The 15,922-nt window shown below is 40.9% G+C and overlaps 1 protein-coding gene across 4 annotated transcripts in view; it reads left to right on the forward strand.

The window, feature by feature from the left end:
• Positions 1-3,335: 3,335 nt before the first annotated feature.
• Positions 3,336-15,922, forward strand: part of GPCPD1 (glycerophosphocholine phosphodiesterase 1) — a 54,193-nt gene continuing 41,606 nt past the window's right edge. For 3 of the 4 annotated variants that reach the window (XM_035005873.1, XM_035005875.1, XM_035005877.1), the window contains exons 1-3: positions 3,336-3,505; positions 8,739-8,815; positions 12,354-12,453. In XM_035005873.1, the coding sequence (XP_034861764.1) occupies positions 8,767-8,815; positions 12,354-12,453 (149 nt within the window). In that variant the 5' untranslated portion in view covers positions 3,336-3,505; positions 8,739-8,766. The remainder of the gene's footprint in view (positions 3,506-8,738; positions 8,816-12,353; positions 12,454-15,922) is intronic. The other variant, XM_035005874.1, reaches the window with a different exon arrangement.

Genomic DNA, 15,922 nt, shown 5'->3' on the forward strand with positions numbered 1-15,922 from the left:
GACAGTCATCAATATTTTCACTAAAATGATAAAATGGTAGCCAGTCAACTGTTGAACAATTTGAGCAGTAAAGGGAATTCCCTTGGGGAATCCATTTTAACGCAGAATGCACGAGACTGAGAGGCATTTGGAAAGACAAAAAATAATAAGTGGAAAAGGCTAACAACAAAATGGCTTAGCTCAGCATTTTCTGATATAACTTGTACTTCTTAATTTTACAACGTCTTGATTCCTAGAGTCCATAAGGCAGATGCCTTCCAGAGTTGTAATTATGTTTATGTTACACGTGGCAATTTTTCTTTAGAGACTGTTCCATGATATCCAGTTTTACCAATGTATTGGTCATTTACAGATGGTATCCTACTACCCTAAATATGAAAATTTGAGCTAACACCCATATGGGGCTGGTTAGTGACCCACAATGGAGCCCACAGATGACTTATAGATGAAAAGTTACTTTAGTCAAAATCAAATTGAAGATGTCCCCAGTTACAAAAAAATGGTTATTTATACTCAAAATGTCAGAGATGGTGAAGGGTTGGATTCAAGTCTAGGTCTGGCCCCTAAATCTAGAGCTTTTCCATCAATATCATTACTGTAACCAAGCCTGGGTTTGTTCCTTGGTGGGTCACAGAAATTACACCAGGTGAGTGGCTGCACAAAGAAAAAAACTTTATTTGCAGCAAATAAGGAGATGATACAGGACAGCTTCCAAAGTCATGACTCCCCGAGGATGGGTGAATACGCACCTTACTTTTAGGGTTAGGATGAATATTTAGATAGGGAAGACTTGTCAGTGTGTATAGGGGCAGGCATAAGGTAGCGAATGCGCTTTAAAGAAACATGCCTATACGTACATTGTATGTCCTGTAAATGAGGCTGAGACTCCTCCTTGGGCAGAGATTTTAGTATTATAATGAGGTAAAAGTAATGGAAGGTTATTCCAGAGGTCACTCCATGGCCCCTCTGCACAAGCTAAAGTAGGGGTTTAGCTCAAAGGGTCTGGATAGTCTGGGCCAGGAGGTCTTGTTAAGGTAGTTGCTATCACCTGAGGGGTGGTTTCAGGTTTCATTTGCCTGAGTTAAGAGGAAACTACAGTGAGTACAAGCAGGTAGGCAGTAAACGTCAGATCTTGGAGCCTGGCTGGTGATATTACCATCTTTAAAAAAATTAAGGTATAAAGTGAGATCATGCAGTGTTGATTTTAGACAAATGAGATAACATATTTCATTATGTAATCAAATAAGATGTTAATCTTTTGTAAAATTCAATACATATGGAGTCCTGGAAATGAGTAAATTAACCTCATTAACCATGTTTTTGAAAAATTATAACATTCCACAGAAGTGGCGGGAGGAAAGAATATATTCTCTACATTCTATTTCAATATCTCAATCAGAATGGGAAATATATGATGTAATCTAAATATATTGCACTATTAAAGAATTTCTGAGCAAGGTTTTGTAAAATGGCATCTCTAGGAGTACCTTCTTTCCCTGTGGGGGTCCAAGTTTCTCTGTTCTTATTATTCTTCCAATCATCTAATGCTACTGGTTTGTTTTAGGTCTTGAAGAAGTGCCTCAACTTCCAGCCCACTGATGGCATCTTTCAAATATGTATAATTCTTCTATAATTTCAATAGGACTTAGGGAAGGAACATGGATTGGGTACATCAACTTGAACTATGAACATCAGACAAATAAAGCTTGACTAAGTGGTGATCACAGGAAAATAAAGATCTATTATAAATATTTAAAGGAAGCAAACTCGAAGGGAAGAAATCCATCACTCAAGTATGACTAACAACAGAGAAATGAAACTCCAAGCTATTAGGAAATGTACAACAGCAGACTTGAGCAGATAATGGTACATAATTGGGAGGAAATTTTAATTCTTTAAGAAATTTGGTATTAAAAGTGCCATCAAAAAACCATTGCATTCTGTGCCTAACACAGAAATTTGGTATTAAAAGTGCCATCAAAAAACCATTGCATTCTGTGCCTAACACAAAGCATGCACTTAATAATTGTTTAGTAACTGAATGGGTGACATTGTCAGAAATGCCCTGGGGTTAAATCCAAGCTGAAATATCAAGTGTGGTTGTGAGCACTTTGATTTATAAAACTAGAAACTCTTTCTAAAGCTAGAGTTTGGGCGCCTGGGTAGCTCAGTTGGTTAAGCGACCGCCTTCGGCTCAGGTCATGATCCTGGAGTCCCGGGATCAAGTCCCGCATCGGGCTCCCTGCTCAGCAGGGAGTCTGCTTCTCCCTCTGACCCTCCCCCCTCTCATGTGCTCTCTCTCTCTCTCTCATTCTATCTCAAATAAATAAATAAATAAAATCTTTAAAGCTAGAGTTTATCTAATACAAATGCTTTTTTTTAGTAGGCCCGTTCCAACCAATTTGCGACACTGAGCTATCTCTTACTGCAAGAGTTCTTTAACACCCACTAAAAAGGTGGTTCTTTAATTTTCAGTATCTCACTTGATTTAAATGAAATATTGATAATGTAATTTTATATTAGAGGTTAACCAGAAGTTAACTTTGACGCTGGGAAGGTAACAATTTAAGTTAGGTAAGTGGCAAATGCTGATTAATTTTTCTGTGACCTTCAAAAGAGAGAAAACTTTGCTTTTTTTGTTTTTGGTAGGGCTGATTTTTCACAAAATAAGAAATTTGCAGAGAGGGTCTGTCTTGCTTTAGGAAAAGTTCCTTCAAACTTTAATTTGCATACAAATAACCTGGGGATCTTGTTAAATGCAAATTAGATTAGGCAGATCCGAAAAGGTCCTGGGAGTGCAATTTTGACAGCTCCCAGGTGATGCCGCTGGCCTTGTAAGATTTTGTGTAGCAAAGGTATAAACGCTCAAACATCTTAGGTCACTCAATTCTCGTTTTCAACTTTAAAGATTTGGTCCAAATGTGCTTGCTGTTTTGTAACGAGAGAAAGTTTCCAGAAAACACTAGGCCTGCTAATTTCCTTCACTTTTGAATGGCAAAAAAATGCATTTCAGAACTGCAGCTCCGGCCTCCACGACTGGTCGTTCTAAGGCGGCTTTGGGGAGCAAGGAATGCGTCTAAGACCCCAGTCCGGACGTCGGCGCTGCACCTAGCTGGGTTCCGAGTCTGCGGAAAACACGCACGGGATGGGGGGACCCCGGGGATGCCCCGGCGCCCCCGGTCGCCGACGCTAGCCCTTTCCAAGAACGCGCGGGCCCGCCCCCCGCGCGCGGCCGCCGATTGGCCAGGACGGCGCCGGCGTGACGTCAAGTCCCGCCCCATCGCCCCTCAGGCCCCGCCCCGCGGGGTGGCCTGGCGGTTTGGTCTGGAGCAGCTGAAACCGGTTTGAGTGGAGTCGCTTCCTGCCGCTCGGCGCCGCCCGGGGCTGCCTGGGGGAGCGCTGGCGAGGCGCTGACGGCGGGCGCCCGGCTTCTCGGCCCGCGGCCCTCGCTCTCGAGCGCAGCGGCGGCGACGGCGGTGACGGCGCGGACCCGCGGAGCAGGCAGGTGAGGCGGGCCGCCAGGCCTGGCCCGGCGCTCGGTGCGGAGGCCGCGGCGGCAGCTCACGTGGCAACCGAGCTGTCAGGGCGGCCCGGCTGGGGATGCGGCGGGGCGAGGGGTGGGCAGGTGCCCCGGCCCCGGCCCTGCGGGCACCGTCCCCTGGGGAACACTGGCCTGGACGTTCGCGCCGGTACGTCGGTGGGCACCCTCTGTCTATTTGGACTTTTATTGTTTGCTCCCACGATTCCCTGGGCTGCCTGGTGCTTAGTTCCTCTCTGAAAAATTCGGACAGTATTTTCCCTGCCAGAATTCATAGAGCCTAAGACCACCACGAGTATACGAACTTAAGGAACGAAGAAACAGAAATTGCCACTGAAATCTGTTTGTGCACCCCTAACCCGCAGCATGCCCCTCGCTCACCACTACTCGATCCGTCTGTGCGTAATCCTTAGTGTTTTGGCAACTGCTTATTTTCTGAAATTGCCTAACCACATAGTCGAAGGCATGCTTGTATAATCCAGTTGTTCCAAAAAACCGAAGTGCCTTCTTATCCTAAGGAGAGGTCCCAGGAATAGACATCTTTGCTCTCCATGCAATTTTGGGAAAGCTGCACCGTCTCTCCAAAACTGCTCTTGGCCCAAAGCTCTTCAGATTGCCATGATGCCCTCTGGGGGGACTCCTCGATCAGTTAGGGGCTTCATCAGCCCCCTCTCACCCCACTGCCCCGTCGTAAAGGAAATCGTTCATGGATTCAGTCATGAATTGCAGAGAATTCTTTTATTTTGAGGCAGCTGTGGAGTCCAGTGTAGTGCCGACATAGAAGAAGATTGAACCGAGCAGGATGTTCAGACCTGATGATGTTTTCTTCATACTCTTCTGTGGCCCTCTCTATTCGCGCCTAGTAACTACCCCCTTCTCTACCCCTTCATGTTTCTCCCTCTTGCTACATTTCTGACAGTTGTGACTTAGAAGTAAATACAAGCTATCTGTCCTTTTTTCAACTCCTGATGGTCTGGATACAAATGATTCAGGATAAAGCAAACAGGTAAAACTGCACGTGGCCTAATCTGTTCTGGACTTAAGAACTAGGGAGAACCAATACTCGACACAAAATAAGACTTAGGGAAGTTCTGTTCGGAAAAATAATGACCACAAAAGAAATCTCACAGTGGCAGAGTAAAATTTGATACCTACAAAAAGTAGGTTGATGAATCAAATCCTTGTATGTAATCTAACCAGGGAAAGCATATGAACTATACATGACATAATATCAAGACAAAGTGAAATGGAAAACATTTGGAAAACTTTTACTGCATTGCTTAGAAAGTTGAACCAGGAATAAACCTGGCTTAGTGAAATCTCCAGAAATGCATAATGAAAATCCATTCGTGTCTTCATGGCTCAAGTATACTGGGGTCAGAATAGTGGGCTCATAATGATCCTCCAAAAGGATTAACAGAAATTAACTTAGGAAAACATAGGTATTTCATATATTCTTTATAGCCAGTTATGAGGACCAAAGCTGCTGGAGTCTAGGAAAGAGTAAGACTTGGAAATGGCTTTTTTCTTTGAAAAAATTTGAAGGAAGACAGAGATGTTCTTTTCGGCCAGAAAAACACATTTTAACTAAAAATATCTGTGATCTCAATATAGCTGTAAACTAAATGTTCCTGTACCTTGGTTTGCTTAAATATCCCTTTTGGGGTGCCTGCGTGGCTCAGTTGGTTAAGCGACTGCCTTCAGCTCAGGTCATGGTCCCGGAATCCTGGGATCGAGTCCCACATCGGGCTCCTGGCTCAGCAGAGAGCCTGCTTCTCCCCCTGACCCTTTCCCCTCTCATGCTGTTTCTCTTTCTCTCTCTCTCTCTCAAATAAATAAATAAATAAAATCTTTTTTAAAAAAATAAATAAATACCCCTTTTGTTCCTCAAGCTGGTAGACCAGTAAGGTCATGTGTTGGGATAGTTTCTTTGACCAAAAAAATAGAGTAAAATTTATTTTGGCAGGTAGTGTAAACTGAAATATTTCTTGAATGTAAATTACAATGTCATACTTTACTAATTGCTTAAGTCTTTAAAAAATGTTAAAATACTGTTAGATGCTACTCAAAATCTCAGATGAGAATACTGTTTGATATTTATCTTCAAAAAGCACAAAATGGAAGTTTTATATAAAACAAATTGTGTTGGTTAAATTACATTTACAGTCAGCTCATGTACATGAAAATGACTAGATTTTTTCACCTTACTCTTGTTTTGTGTATGTCTGGAAGACCTCCCCTGTCCAAGTTGGGATTTTTTTTTTTTTTTTTTGCTTGTTTGGAAGAGGAAATGTTGGTGGGTGTGTAAATTTTGCATTCTGCAACAGTACAGTATTTTACTTTGTCACTACTGTTTTGGTGGTAGCTGGGTGCCAAAATTGTGCACACCAATCCTGCACCAGAATTTTGGCCTCTGTCCACAATCAAGTAAACTGATGTAGGAGCAGCTCCCCAGGCTTTTATTTGGTATGGTATTAAATTGTGGAGGGGAAAGAGAGGAAATTAAACCACACTATAGGACTTTTGGCAATCCAAACGAAAAATGATGCTTTGTTGACATCCAGGGAGGTTTTGAGGGGGGGTGTGTTTTTGTGCTTGTGTATGTGGTTTTGTACAGTACATTTACTGCAGCTATTACAATAACTGTTACCAAGTTACTATAGGCACTTTTACAAGCAACCTTAAGAATGAAAGTCAATTTTAATAATCAATTGAATTTATGTAAGTTTCCCATTTAATGCAGTAGAAATTTAGAGGTAATTTTGTGCCAGTTGTTGATTTTAATACATGGGAATAATTACATTTGATTTCCCTAAAATTGGCTAAAATAGATATTTAAAATTGATCAGAAAATAGTTGAGTAGCAACTATGTAATTATGTAGATGAGATTATGTAGTCCTTTGTTGAAAACTGACAGTAAATACTGGGTGAAAGTAGAAGTTGTAGGTTGCAATTAAGGTTGGTTATGCACCAGTTTTGCTGGATGATGGGGCTTTTTGCTGTGTCCCAAAATTCAGTTACGTAAAAGCCAAGCTCTTTTGCTAGTCTTGAGGTTTCTTTATATGACATAAATTAAAGGTAAGAGTGTGGTGTTTAGTGAACTATTTAATTATTAGAAAAGGAAGTATTACTATTCTTAGAGTTAGTACTCCGATTCCTATCAGATGTCATATTAAAGGAGAGCTAATAAGATACTTGGATAATGATTGTTTAATGAGGGGGTTAACAGTCTACAGCTATTTTTAGTTTTAGAACATTCTTTGGCAGTGCTAGAACTGAATGTATATGCTTTAAATAGATTGTGTTTGTTCTTAGACAAATTATTTTGATCAAGGACAGGATTTTCTCTAGTGCACGGTCTTGGGTTTTCTAACTGAAATGGTAGAGTTATCAAATAGGGAATTCTGTATGAAGGTGATATGAAACCACATTGACCGGTGGTCTTGCTTAATATGAATATTCAGTATTTACATTTTATCATTGATGTAAGTGGGATGATAAATAGTTTGTAGCTAACAGTGAGTCTGGAATTTTGACCCTCATAGCAGCCCCCTGTGGATCAGGTTTCTCAGCCTCCGCCCTATTGTTATTTGGAGGCGGACAGTTATTTGTGGAGAGCTATTCTGTGCATTGCATGGTGTTTAACAGCACTTTGGCCTCTAGCCACTGGATGCCAGCAGTATCACTCCCAGTTGGGACAACCAAAAATGTCTACTGACATTGCCAAGTACCCCTTGGAGGGCAGAATTGTCCCCAGTGAGAACTGCTTGCTATAGATCTACCTTGGCTTGGAAGTGTAGTTACTTGAGCAGCAGTGTTCATTGAATGGTCATTGCAGAGTTGGGTATACGTTCATGGGGTGGGAAAAGGAGCAAAGGGGAAATAGAAGAATGAATAGCTATGAAAATTACTTTATGATTTTTAAAATAATGTATAAATACAAATAACCTTTAAGCTGGTAAACTAATGAAATGATGCAGAGTAAAGACATTGGAATTATTTTAGGAATACTGGTAAATTGGGGCACAAATTTTTGGGGAGGGTTTGGAGAAGTTATGTAGAATGATCTGCCCTTGTGTAGAGTGTGTGTTCTTTCTATATATAAGTTATATAGCCTCCTTTAGAATTGATACTGTATATATTTTAAAAAATCTGTTATCTTTCCTCAGGTACTTAAATTAGGGGGTGGTAAACAGATTGGTTTGGCTGGGAAAAACAACCAAGAAATGAAAAATCAGCTAGAGAGAAAATGTGCATAGGACATCAAGGATTAGGGGTTTAGATTTCTGTAAGTAATCGAAGTAATTCCTAGTCAGGGACATGAGGAAGAATATTTTAACTGACATAAAATGTATTATTGGGAAGACAGAATACAAAGACAAATCCAAAAAATGTATTATTGGGAAGACAGAATCCAAGAATGCAGAATCCAATCCAGGTTAGAATGCTTAGGATTTTGAATGAAGTTCAGACCGTAGAAAGAAAGGCCTCTATGTAGGATCAATTAGAATCAATAGGGTTTGGTAATAGAGCACAGAGTTGAGACTTTAAATTTGAGTCTACAGAACTAGAGTAATAACAGTCCAGAGAAAATCTGAAAAGAGTGGTTTATGGGGGAGGGTTGTGTTTTTTTTTAAGTTATTAGTTACATTACTTAGAAGCAGAATCTGCATCTTGTTGCAGAACATAACTAGTTTGTTTCAGTGAATGGTACTTAAGTTCTTCAGTTGTTTCCTTGTTATTAAAGTTGAAACTTTATTGAAGTAGAAATTCTCTCTTGAGCCAAGTTTTTTTCTGTCTGTAGTTGTGTTTTGTTTTTGTTTTGCTTTTTTTCCTCCGTCATAACACGAGCCTGGTCGGGAAAGATAGATTGAGTTCAGAACAGCTGCTTATCAGAAGAGAAAGTTTGTAACAGAATCTTGAATCCTTAAAAAAAAAAAAAAAAAAGTTTGGACACTTGTTTTGCAATTTTTCTGGTCCCTACACACAGAAAAGGTTTTAACATTATGCCTTAAAAATTGCTAGGTACCTCCTAAATCATTCAGCCTTTATATATGAGTTTTCTGGAATCTTTTGTTCACAGTTCTGATTTATTTATTTTTGGTTTTTGTTTTGTTTTTTAATTTGTTTCTTGGTGGTAGCTATTTAGAGCTAAGATTTTTATATATTTTAAATGACATCTTCTCTTTTTCTCCCTAGCTCAACATTGTAAAATAAATCCATCAGAATGACACCTTCTCAGGTTACTTTTGAAATAAGAGGAACTCTTTTACCAGGTATTGTAAAATTTTACTTTGAAACAAAATTTTACATGAGTATTTTTTTATCTTGATTATCTTAAATATGCAGTTTGTTATTACAATAGGACTAATTTTTAGATGAAACTATCTTTAGAACTTACCTTATTTTTCAGAAATGTGCTTGGAGTATAGTATACTTAAGGGGGCGCCTGGGTGGCTCAGTCGTTAAGTGTCTGCCTTCGGCTCAGGTCGTGGTCCCAGGGTCCTGGGATCGAGCCCCGCATCAGGCTCCCTGCTCGGTGGGAGGCCTGCTTCTCCCTCTCCCACTCCCCCTGCTTGTGTTCCCTCTCTCACTATCTCTCTCTCTCTGTCAAATAAATAAAATCTTAAAAAAAAAAAAAAAAGAAAAGAAAAAAAACCATACTTCCCCAAATAGTAAATGTCTTAGTCTCATATTTTCCAAGAAAGCTGTGAATTTATTTAATTTTGCACAGGACGAAGATAGTGGGACTAACCATGAAAATGAGGGAAATTTTGCTAGTGCAAGAAGTTGGTGAACTATTTGGTTAGATAATTTTGTTCCCTATTTGTAAATTTTTTGGCTTATTTTATGTTTTGCTGTCTACTAAAGCAGTGTGAAGTAATTTTAGGGTAAATAGCATATCAAAATAGTATAACGCCTGGGGTATGTATCTCCTTATTTAATATACTCACTATACTGGCCAGTTCCTCAAATCTGTTACATTCTTTCCCTCTTTTGGGCCTTTCTCAAATTGTTTCCTCTGTCTGGATCTGTGGCCTCCCTTCTCCCCTTTAACTCTCCTTAATGCCAACCCCACATTTAGCTAGGTTAGGATCCCTGTGAAATTCAGGGTTCCAGGACTTTTCGTAGTACCTTACAGATTTTATGGAATTATTTGAGTAATTTTGTTTATGGATAGATTGTAAGCTCTGTGAAAATGTGACTTTGTCTTGTCATGCTGAGTGCATGCATCTAACACAGTGCCTGGCTCAGAATAGGGGTAAATATGTGTTCAAAGAATGAATAAATGATTCACTCTGTATATTCAGCATCTTTGGTCTAGCAGCCATCAGAGCGATGTAGGAAAGATGTCATTAGGGTTCAAAGCCAATGGCCAAGAAAGAATTCTTGAGATGTCTTTGGTGCAAAAAGGTGGTTTTATTAAAGCACAGGGACAGGACCCTTCGGCAGAAAGAGCTGCATCGGGGTCATGAGGAGTGGCCCATTATATACTTTCAAGTTGGGAGGGGGTTAGGGATAGCATAAGTCTCTAAGGAATTTTGGAAGCAAGGTTTCCAGGACTTTGAGGGGGCTAGCTATTGTTGGGAAAAGGTAATTTATTACTGCCTAATAAAACCTTAGTCATGAGACCCTTCAGATGTATATCGGTGTGCCATATGCTTGGGGGATGATTACCAACACATATCTTGGGGGGGGTTAGAGCTAAAGGAAGTTTCCAAAGGAATTTTTATATGTTAAAGTAGACTTACAGGATTGGGGGGGCGGTCAGACTAGAATTGTTTTTTGCCCTTAGCAAAGTATTAACATCGAGGCAGTTGAGTCCCTAGAGGAATGTCACTCTGCCTCTTTCAAGGACTTGTCAGTGGGCTGTACGTAGTAAGGAAATTTAATAATTTTTCTTCTGCCTTTGTTTCCCACATCAAGAGCAGTTGACAGAGTGTATGTTTGTCCAAGTTAAATTCTTCGCCAAGATGATCTGGTAGAGAGCTCCCATCTCTGGGCAGGATTCTGCAGATTGAAGATTGCTAGTGGCTGATAGGTTGGCTCACTTGGGTCAAGAGCTCACCTTAGTCCAGTGTATAGCCTTCTCTGTGGAGAGAAGACTGCAGAGCGGTATCATATCCTTTCAGGGAATTGTACACAGGCACTTTAAGTTAGAAGGAGCTGGCCATGTCAGGCATAGGGACCAACCACAGAATTATCCCTAGAAGGGTGAGCTTGATGAGGGTCTTATTCTCAAGGACTAGAGGGAAGATAGTGGTGGATGTGAATGTAAGAGAGGACCATGTACACAGCAACATGTATGACTTTGGGAATGAATATTTATATTTAGCAATAGCATTTATCTTTCTTTTTAATCAGAGAAGGTGGTGATAACCTAAGTTAATTACAAAACAAAATCTGGTTACTCTAAAGAATTGGTGAATATTTTGATACGAAATCTCTATATGTAACCACTCTATGCTTGACAAACATGTATTTAGAACCCCAAAAGCTCCTGAGTGATTATCGCACTTGAAATTTTAGTTAAGTTTTAGACAGTCCAAGCTTATAGAATGCTCACGCAGGTGGTTAAAGCCACCTACAATTCTGGCTTTACTAGAGTAGTGCTTAAAAGCCACTCAGAATGTGGAGGAGTTTGTCTTGAACTTTGTTCACTTGGCCTCAGTTCATTATCTTTTCTTTATGAATTTTAATTACAGTAATTCAGAATGTATTGCTATGTAAGTCAAAGTCTTCTCCACTTATATCCAATAATTTTTTTAAAGATTTATTCTCTCTTTAGAGAGAGCATGTGCAAGCAGGAGTAGCAGGGGTGCCAGAGGGAGAGGGCGAGAGAGAATCTCAAGCAGACTCCCCACTCAGTGTAGAGCCCAATGCAGGGCTCGATTCCACGACCCAAGATCATGACCCAAGCTGAAACCAAGAGTCGGACGCTCAACTGACTGAACCATCCAGGCACTTTGAAGTTGTAGACTTTTACTGAATGTATGTAATTCAGCAAATACAGGTGACAGCTATATTTTCGTTTGTCTGTTGATGAGAAGTCTTCAGGTAAAACAATAGTCATTATTTTAGTAAGGAAAACTAGATTTTTCACTATGTAAGTCTTTGTTTTGAGGATTTTTTGTTATTGTTGTTGTCCCCATTGATAATTTTCTTAATCTTTAGCTTGTTAATAGCCACTGTTTGAGTTCCTGGAAAATAATGGTTACTGTTTCTCTAGAATACTTATGTGCATTTAGTGTGTGCCTTTTTAAATCAGAAACTGCCTTGGGGCGCCTGAGTGGCTCAGTCGTTAAGCGTCTGCCTTCGGCTCGGGTCATGGTCCCAGGGTCCTGGGATCGAGCCCCGCATAGGGCTCCCTGCTCTGCGGGAGGCCTGCTTCTCTCTCTCCCACTCCCCCTGCTTGTGTTCCCTCTCTCGCTGTGTCTTTAAAAAAAAACATTAAAAAAAAAAAAAATAAATCGGAAGCTGCCTTGAAGGCAGGAACTGTGGCATGATCACTTTGTCTTCTTGGTGCTTGTTTATTGGCTCAGTTAAGTGGTTGAACAAATGAAGAATAGTTCACCTCTATACATCCCTCCTTTTCTTTGGTTTTGGTTCTGTAGAGGTAGGTCAAGTTAAGAATGCAGGTGTTGGTGCGGTGCCTGGGTCTGACGCATGTCTCCAGGGAGGCTCCTCCCATCTCTGCTAAAGGTGACTGCATCCAGGTTCTAGTGGAACTGACTGCTCTTTTCGTGCTTCCTAGAACTAAAATTTGAAACTTTCCTGCTTAGCCCACTATAACTGCTTGTTCTGTTTCTTTAGGAGAAGTTTTTGCCATATGTGGAAGCTGTGATGCTTTGGGAAATTGGAGTCCTCAGAATGCTGTGGCTCTTCTTCCAGAAAATGAGACAGGTGGTGAAAGGTAAGAAGGGAAATAACAGGTTACAGAATAATTGTGACATCCAGATTAGAAACTTGGGGGGTTTCTAAGATACCCTTCATATATTTTTTCTCTTTTAGTTTTAATTTTTATGACCGTTCTTGCATGTGCATAGAGTGAAGTAGTTGTACAAGGTTGGTTATAAAAAAAAAAGTTTCTGTTTCTCAATTTCCCACTTCAACCATTTTCAATTTTCGGCTGGTTCTTTTGGTAGTTACCACCATATTTCTAAATAACAGGCTTATATTGCTATTTCTTTTTTTTTTTTTAAGATTTTATTTATTTATTTGACAGAGAGAGAGAGAGCTAGAGAGGGAACACAAGCAGGGGGAGTGGGAGAGGGAGAAGCAGGCTTCCTGCCGAGCAGGGAGCCTGATGTGGGGCTCGATTACAGGACCCTGGGATCATGACCTGAGCCGAAGGCAGATGCTTAACGACTGAGCCACCCAGGCACCCCTCTATTTCTTATTTTTTTAAGCTTTTTTAAGGTATTATGTTTTGGCTCTCAGTATATATTCTTTTTTTTTTTAAGATTTTATTTATTTATTTGACACAGAGAGAGAGCACAAGTAGGAAGAGCAGCAGGCAGAGGGAGAGGGAGAAGCAGGCTCCCCACTGAGCAGGGAGCCCCATGGGGGACTGGATCCCAGGACCCTGGGATCATGACCTGAGCCGAAGGCAGTCGCTTAACCAACTGAGCCACCCAGGTGCCCCTATATTCTTTTTTTTTTTTAAGATTTTATTTATTTATTTGAGAGAGAGATCAAGAGAGAGAGCACACCAGTGGTGGTGGGGCAAGGGCAAAGGGAGAAGGAGGAGCAGACTCCCCGCTGAATAGGGAGCCCGATGTGGGGCTCGATCTCAGGACCCCAGGATCATGACCTGAGCTGAAAGCAGATGCTTAATCAACTGAACCCCTCTCAGTACATATTCTTGATAAAAGATCTGATTTTTGCTTTGGCCTATAAAATAATTTTCTGTAGCAGAGAAGTGGAACAGGTATTTTAGTTAATGTTCTGAAATGAGTTTGCAGCCGACATTAAACACAGCACTAAAGTTAGCATGGGTGTATTGGTGCATTGCAGTGGGGAAAGAAGGGCCTGGGTGCTGGTTTCAGTTCTGCAGTTAACTGCAATCTTGGGCAGATCTAATTTCTCTAGGCCTGGGTTACCTCATCTGCATGGTAAAAGGGTTAGGACAGAATCAGTGAATATTGACGAAGATGGTACTTCTTCACTTGGGGATATTTGGAAGCATTATGGGTTGTAAAGATTATGTGTGGGAGGTAAGGAGAGAGGAGATCTTAAACAGTATACAAATACATGCAGTGGCCCTAGGGAGAAACACCAAATTACATGATTATTAAGCTCAAATTGTTTTCCATGTAGAGCAGTGCTACTGAAAATGTGGCCTGTGGGCCACTGCTAGAGAAAAAAAAACTTTAGTTTTTCTAATAATCAGTGCATTATGTGAGAAATATAGAAATTAAGAGCAATCATTTAGAAATGTTTATAGCACTTTGACATTGCTGGGACATTCATGCATGTCCTTGTGGACTCATCTCTGTTGCACTGGATACATAGAATTATTGGTTACAGGACAGACAAACAAAAACTTGTCCTTCACAACAGATAGCTTGAGGAGCACTGATGGCAAAGCAAAAGAAAGAAACAATACAGTACCATAATGCAAATTAAGGAAAAGAAAAACGGGCGCCTGGGTGGCTCAGTCAGTTAAGTGCCTGCCTTTTGTGCAGGTCATGATCCCAGGGTCCTGGGATCCAGTCCCCCATGGGGCTCCTTGCTCAGCGGGGAGCCTGCTTCTCCCTCTGTCTGCGCTCCCCCTCCTTGTGCACTCGCACTTTCTCTGACAATATAAATGAATAAAATCTTAAAAAAAAAAATCTATAAAACACCCTTTTCCTATTTGTCATTAGTGTGACACTTTTTCTCAGCCAATTCTCAGCTGTTTTTATAAGTAAAGTTTAATTGGTAAATAATATTGGAATCACAGAGGAACGAAATGTTTATTCCCTTCAAGTGGCTATTTTTTCTTCCATTTTCAGATCAGTCTGAAGTAAAACCGTATATCTTTCTGAACTTGTTCCTAAAACACACCTTGCCCTGAACGCTTGAGCTGCCCTGTCACATGTCTTAAGTCCATTTCAGCCAACCTGGTCAAAGTTATGTGAACAGATGAGATAATACTTAACTACGTAACTTGAAGGGACCAGCCACTTTACCTTGCTGATGCACATTGAAATGTAATTGATTCATATATGGCAGATAAACAGTGTTTCACATGGAGAAAGGAAGTAGATGATACAAGAGGATACAAAAAGCATTTGCTTTGAACACCATTCTTGTGTTTTAGAATTGTGTTTATTTGGATTTCAGTGTTGTGCATCTAAGCCCTTTGTACAAAGCTCTTTTTCAGAGTCTCTCAAGCTTCTCCATAGCTATAGGTTTGTAGTGACAAGAGCGCTGTTAGGATTTGTTTTTTCAACTTACAGATAATTTGAAAGTCATAGTATTGTTTCCTAATAATGCAGAAAATGTGGGTCACTTGTCGTTTTATTTGCTCTTGTAGATTTTATGGTATTTTGGGGGAGGATATGAGGTCATTCAGAATCAGGCAGGTGCACTGAGCCTCATTGCCCCTCTGTCCTGACTTCTTGAATTTCATCAGATTATGTTCATTTTTTTTTTTTGAAGATTTTATTTATTTATTTGAGAGAGAGAGAGAATGAGAGACAGAGAGCATGAGAGGGAGGAGGGTCAGAGGGAGAAGCAGACTCCCCGCCGAGCAGGGAGCTTGATGCGGGACTCGATCCCGGGACTCCAGGATCATGACCTGAGCCGAAGGCAGTCGCTTAACCAACTGAGCCACCCAGGCGCCCAGATTATGTTCATTTTCTATGTCACTGAACAGTTCTGGTTCATTTTTTTTTTTTTTTTTAAGATTTTATTTATTTGACAGAAAGAGACAGCGAGAGAGAGAACACAAGCAGGGGCAGTGGGAGAGGGAGAAGCAGGCTTCCCGCTGAGCAGGGAGCCAGATCTGGGGCTCGATCCCAGGACCTTGGGATCATGACCTGAGCCGAAGGCAGCCGCTTAACCGACTGAGCCACCCAGGCACCCCAGTTCCAGTTCATTGTTAACTTTGCAACATTTACTTAGGGAAATGGAATAAAAAAACTCATTGCTTTGCTCTCTCCATCGCTTTTCATTTAGCAGTTCTTAACCAGGGGCACACGTTAGACTCACTTGTGAGGGCTTTAAAAAATACACATGTCTAGATCCTACCCCTGGGGGATGAGGAAGTAGGCATGAGAGAGGGGCCCCAGCACATTTTTCAGAGCTTCCCGCTAATTCTGTACACGTCTGGCGCTGGCTTCACATACTCTGACTGATTTATGAATGAAATAGTGCTAGAAATTTGCCATTTTTTT

Source organism: Mirounga leonina, unplaced genomic scaffold (genome assembly GCF_011800145.1).
Source record: "Mirounga leonina isolate KUSES-001 unplaced genomic scaffold, KU_Mleo_1.0 Mir_150, whole genome shotgun sequence".
Taxonomy (NCBI): domain Eukaryota; kingdom Metazoa; phylum Chordata; class Mammalia; order Carnivora; family Phocidae; genus Mirounga; species Mirounga leonina.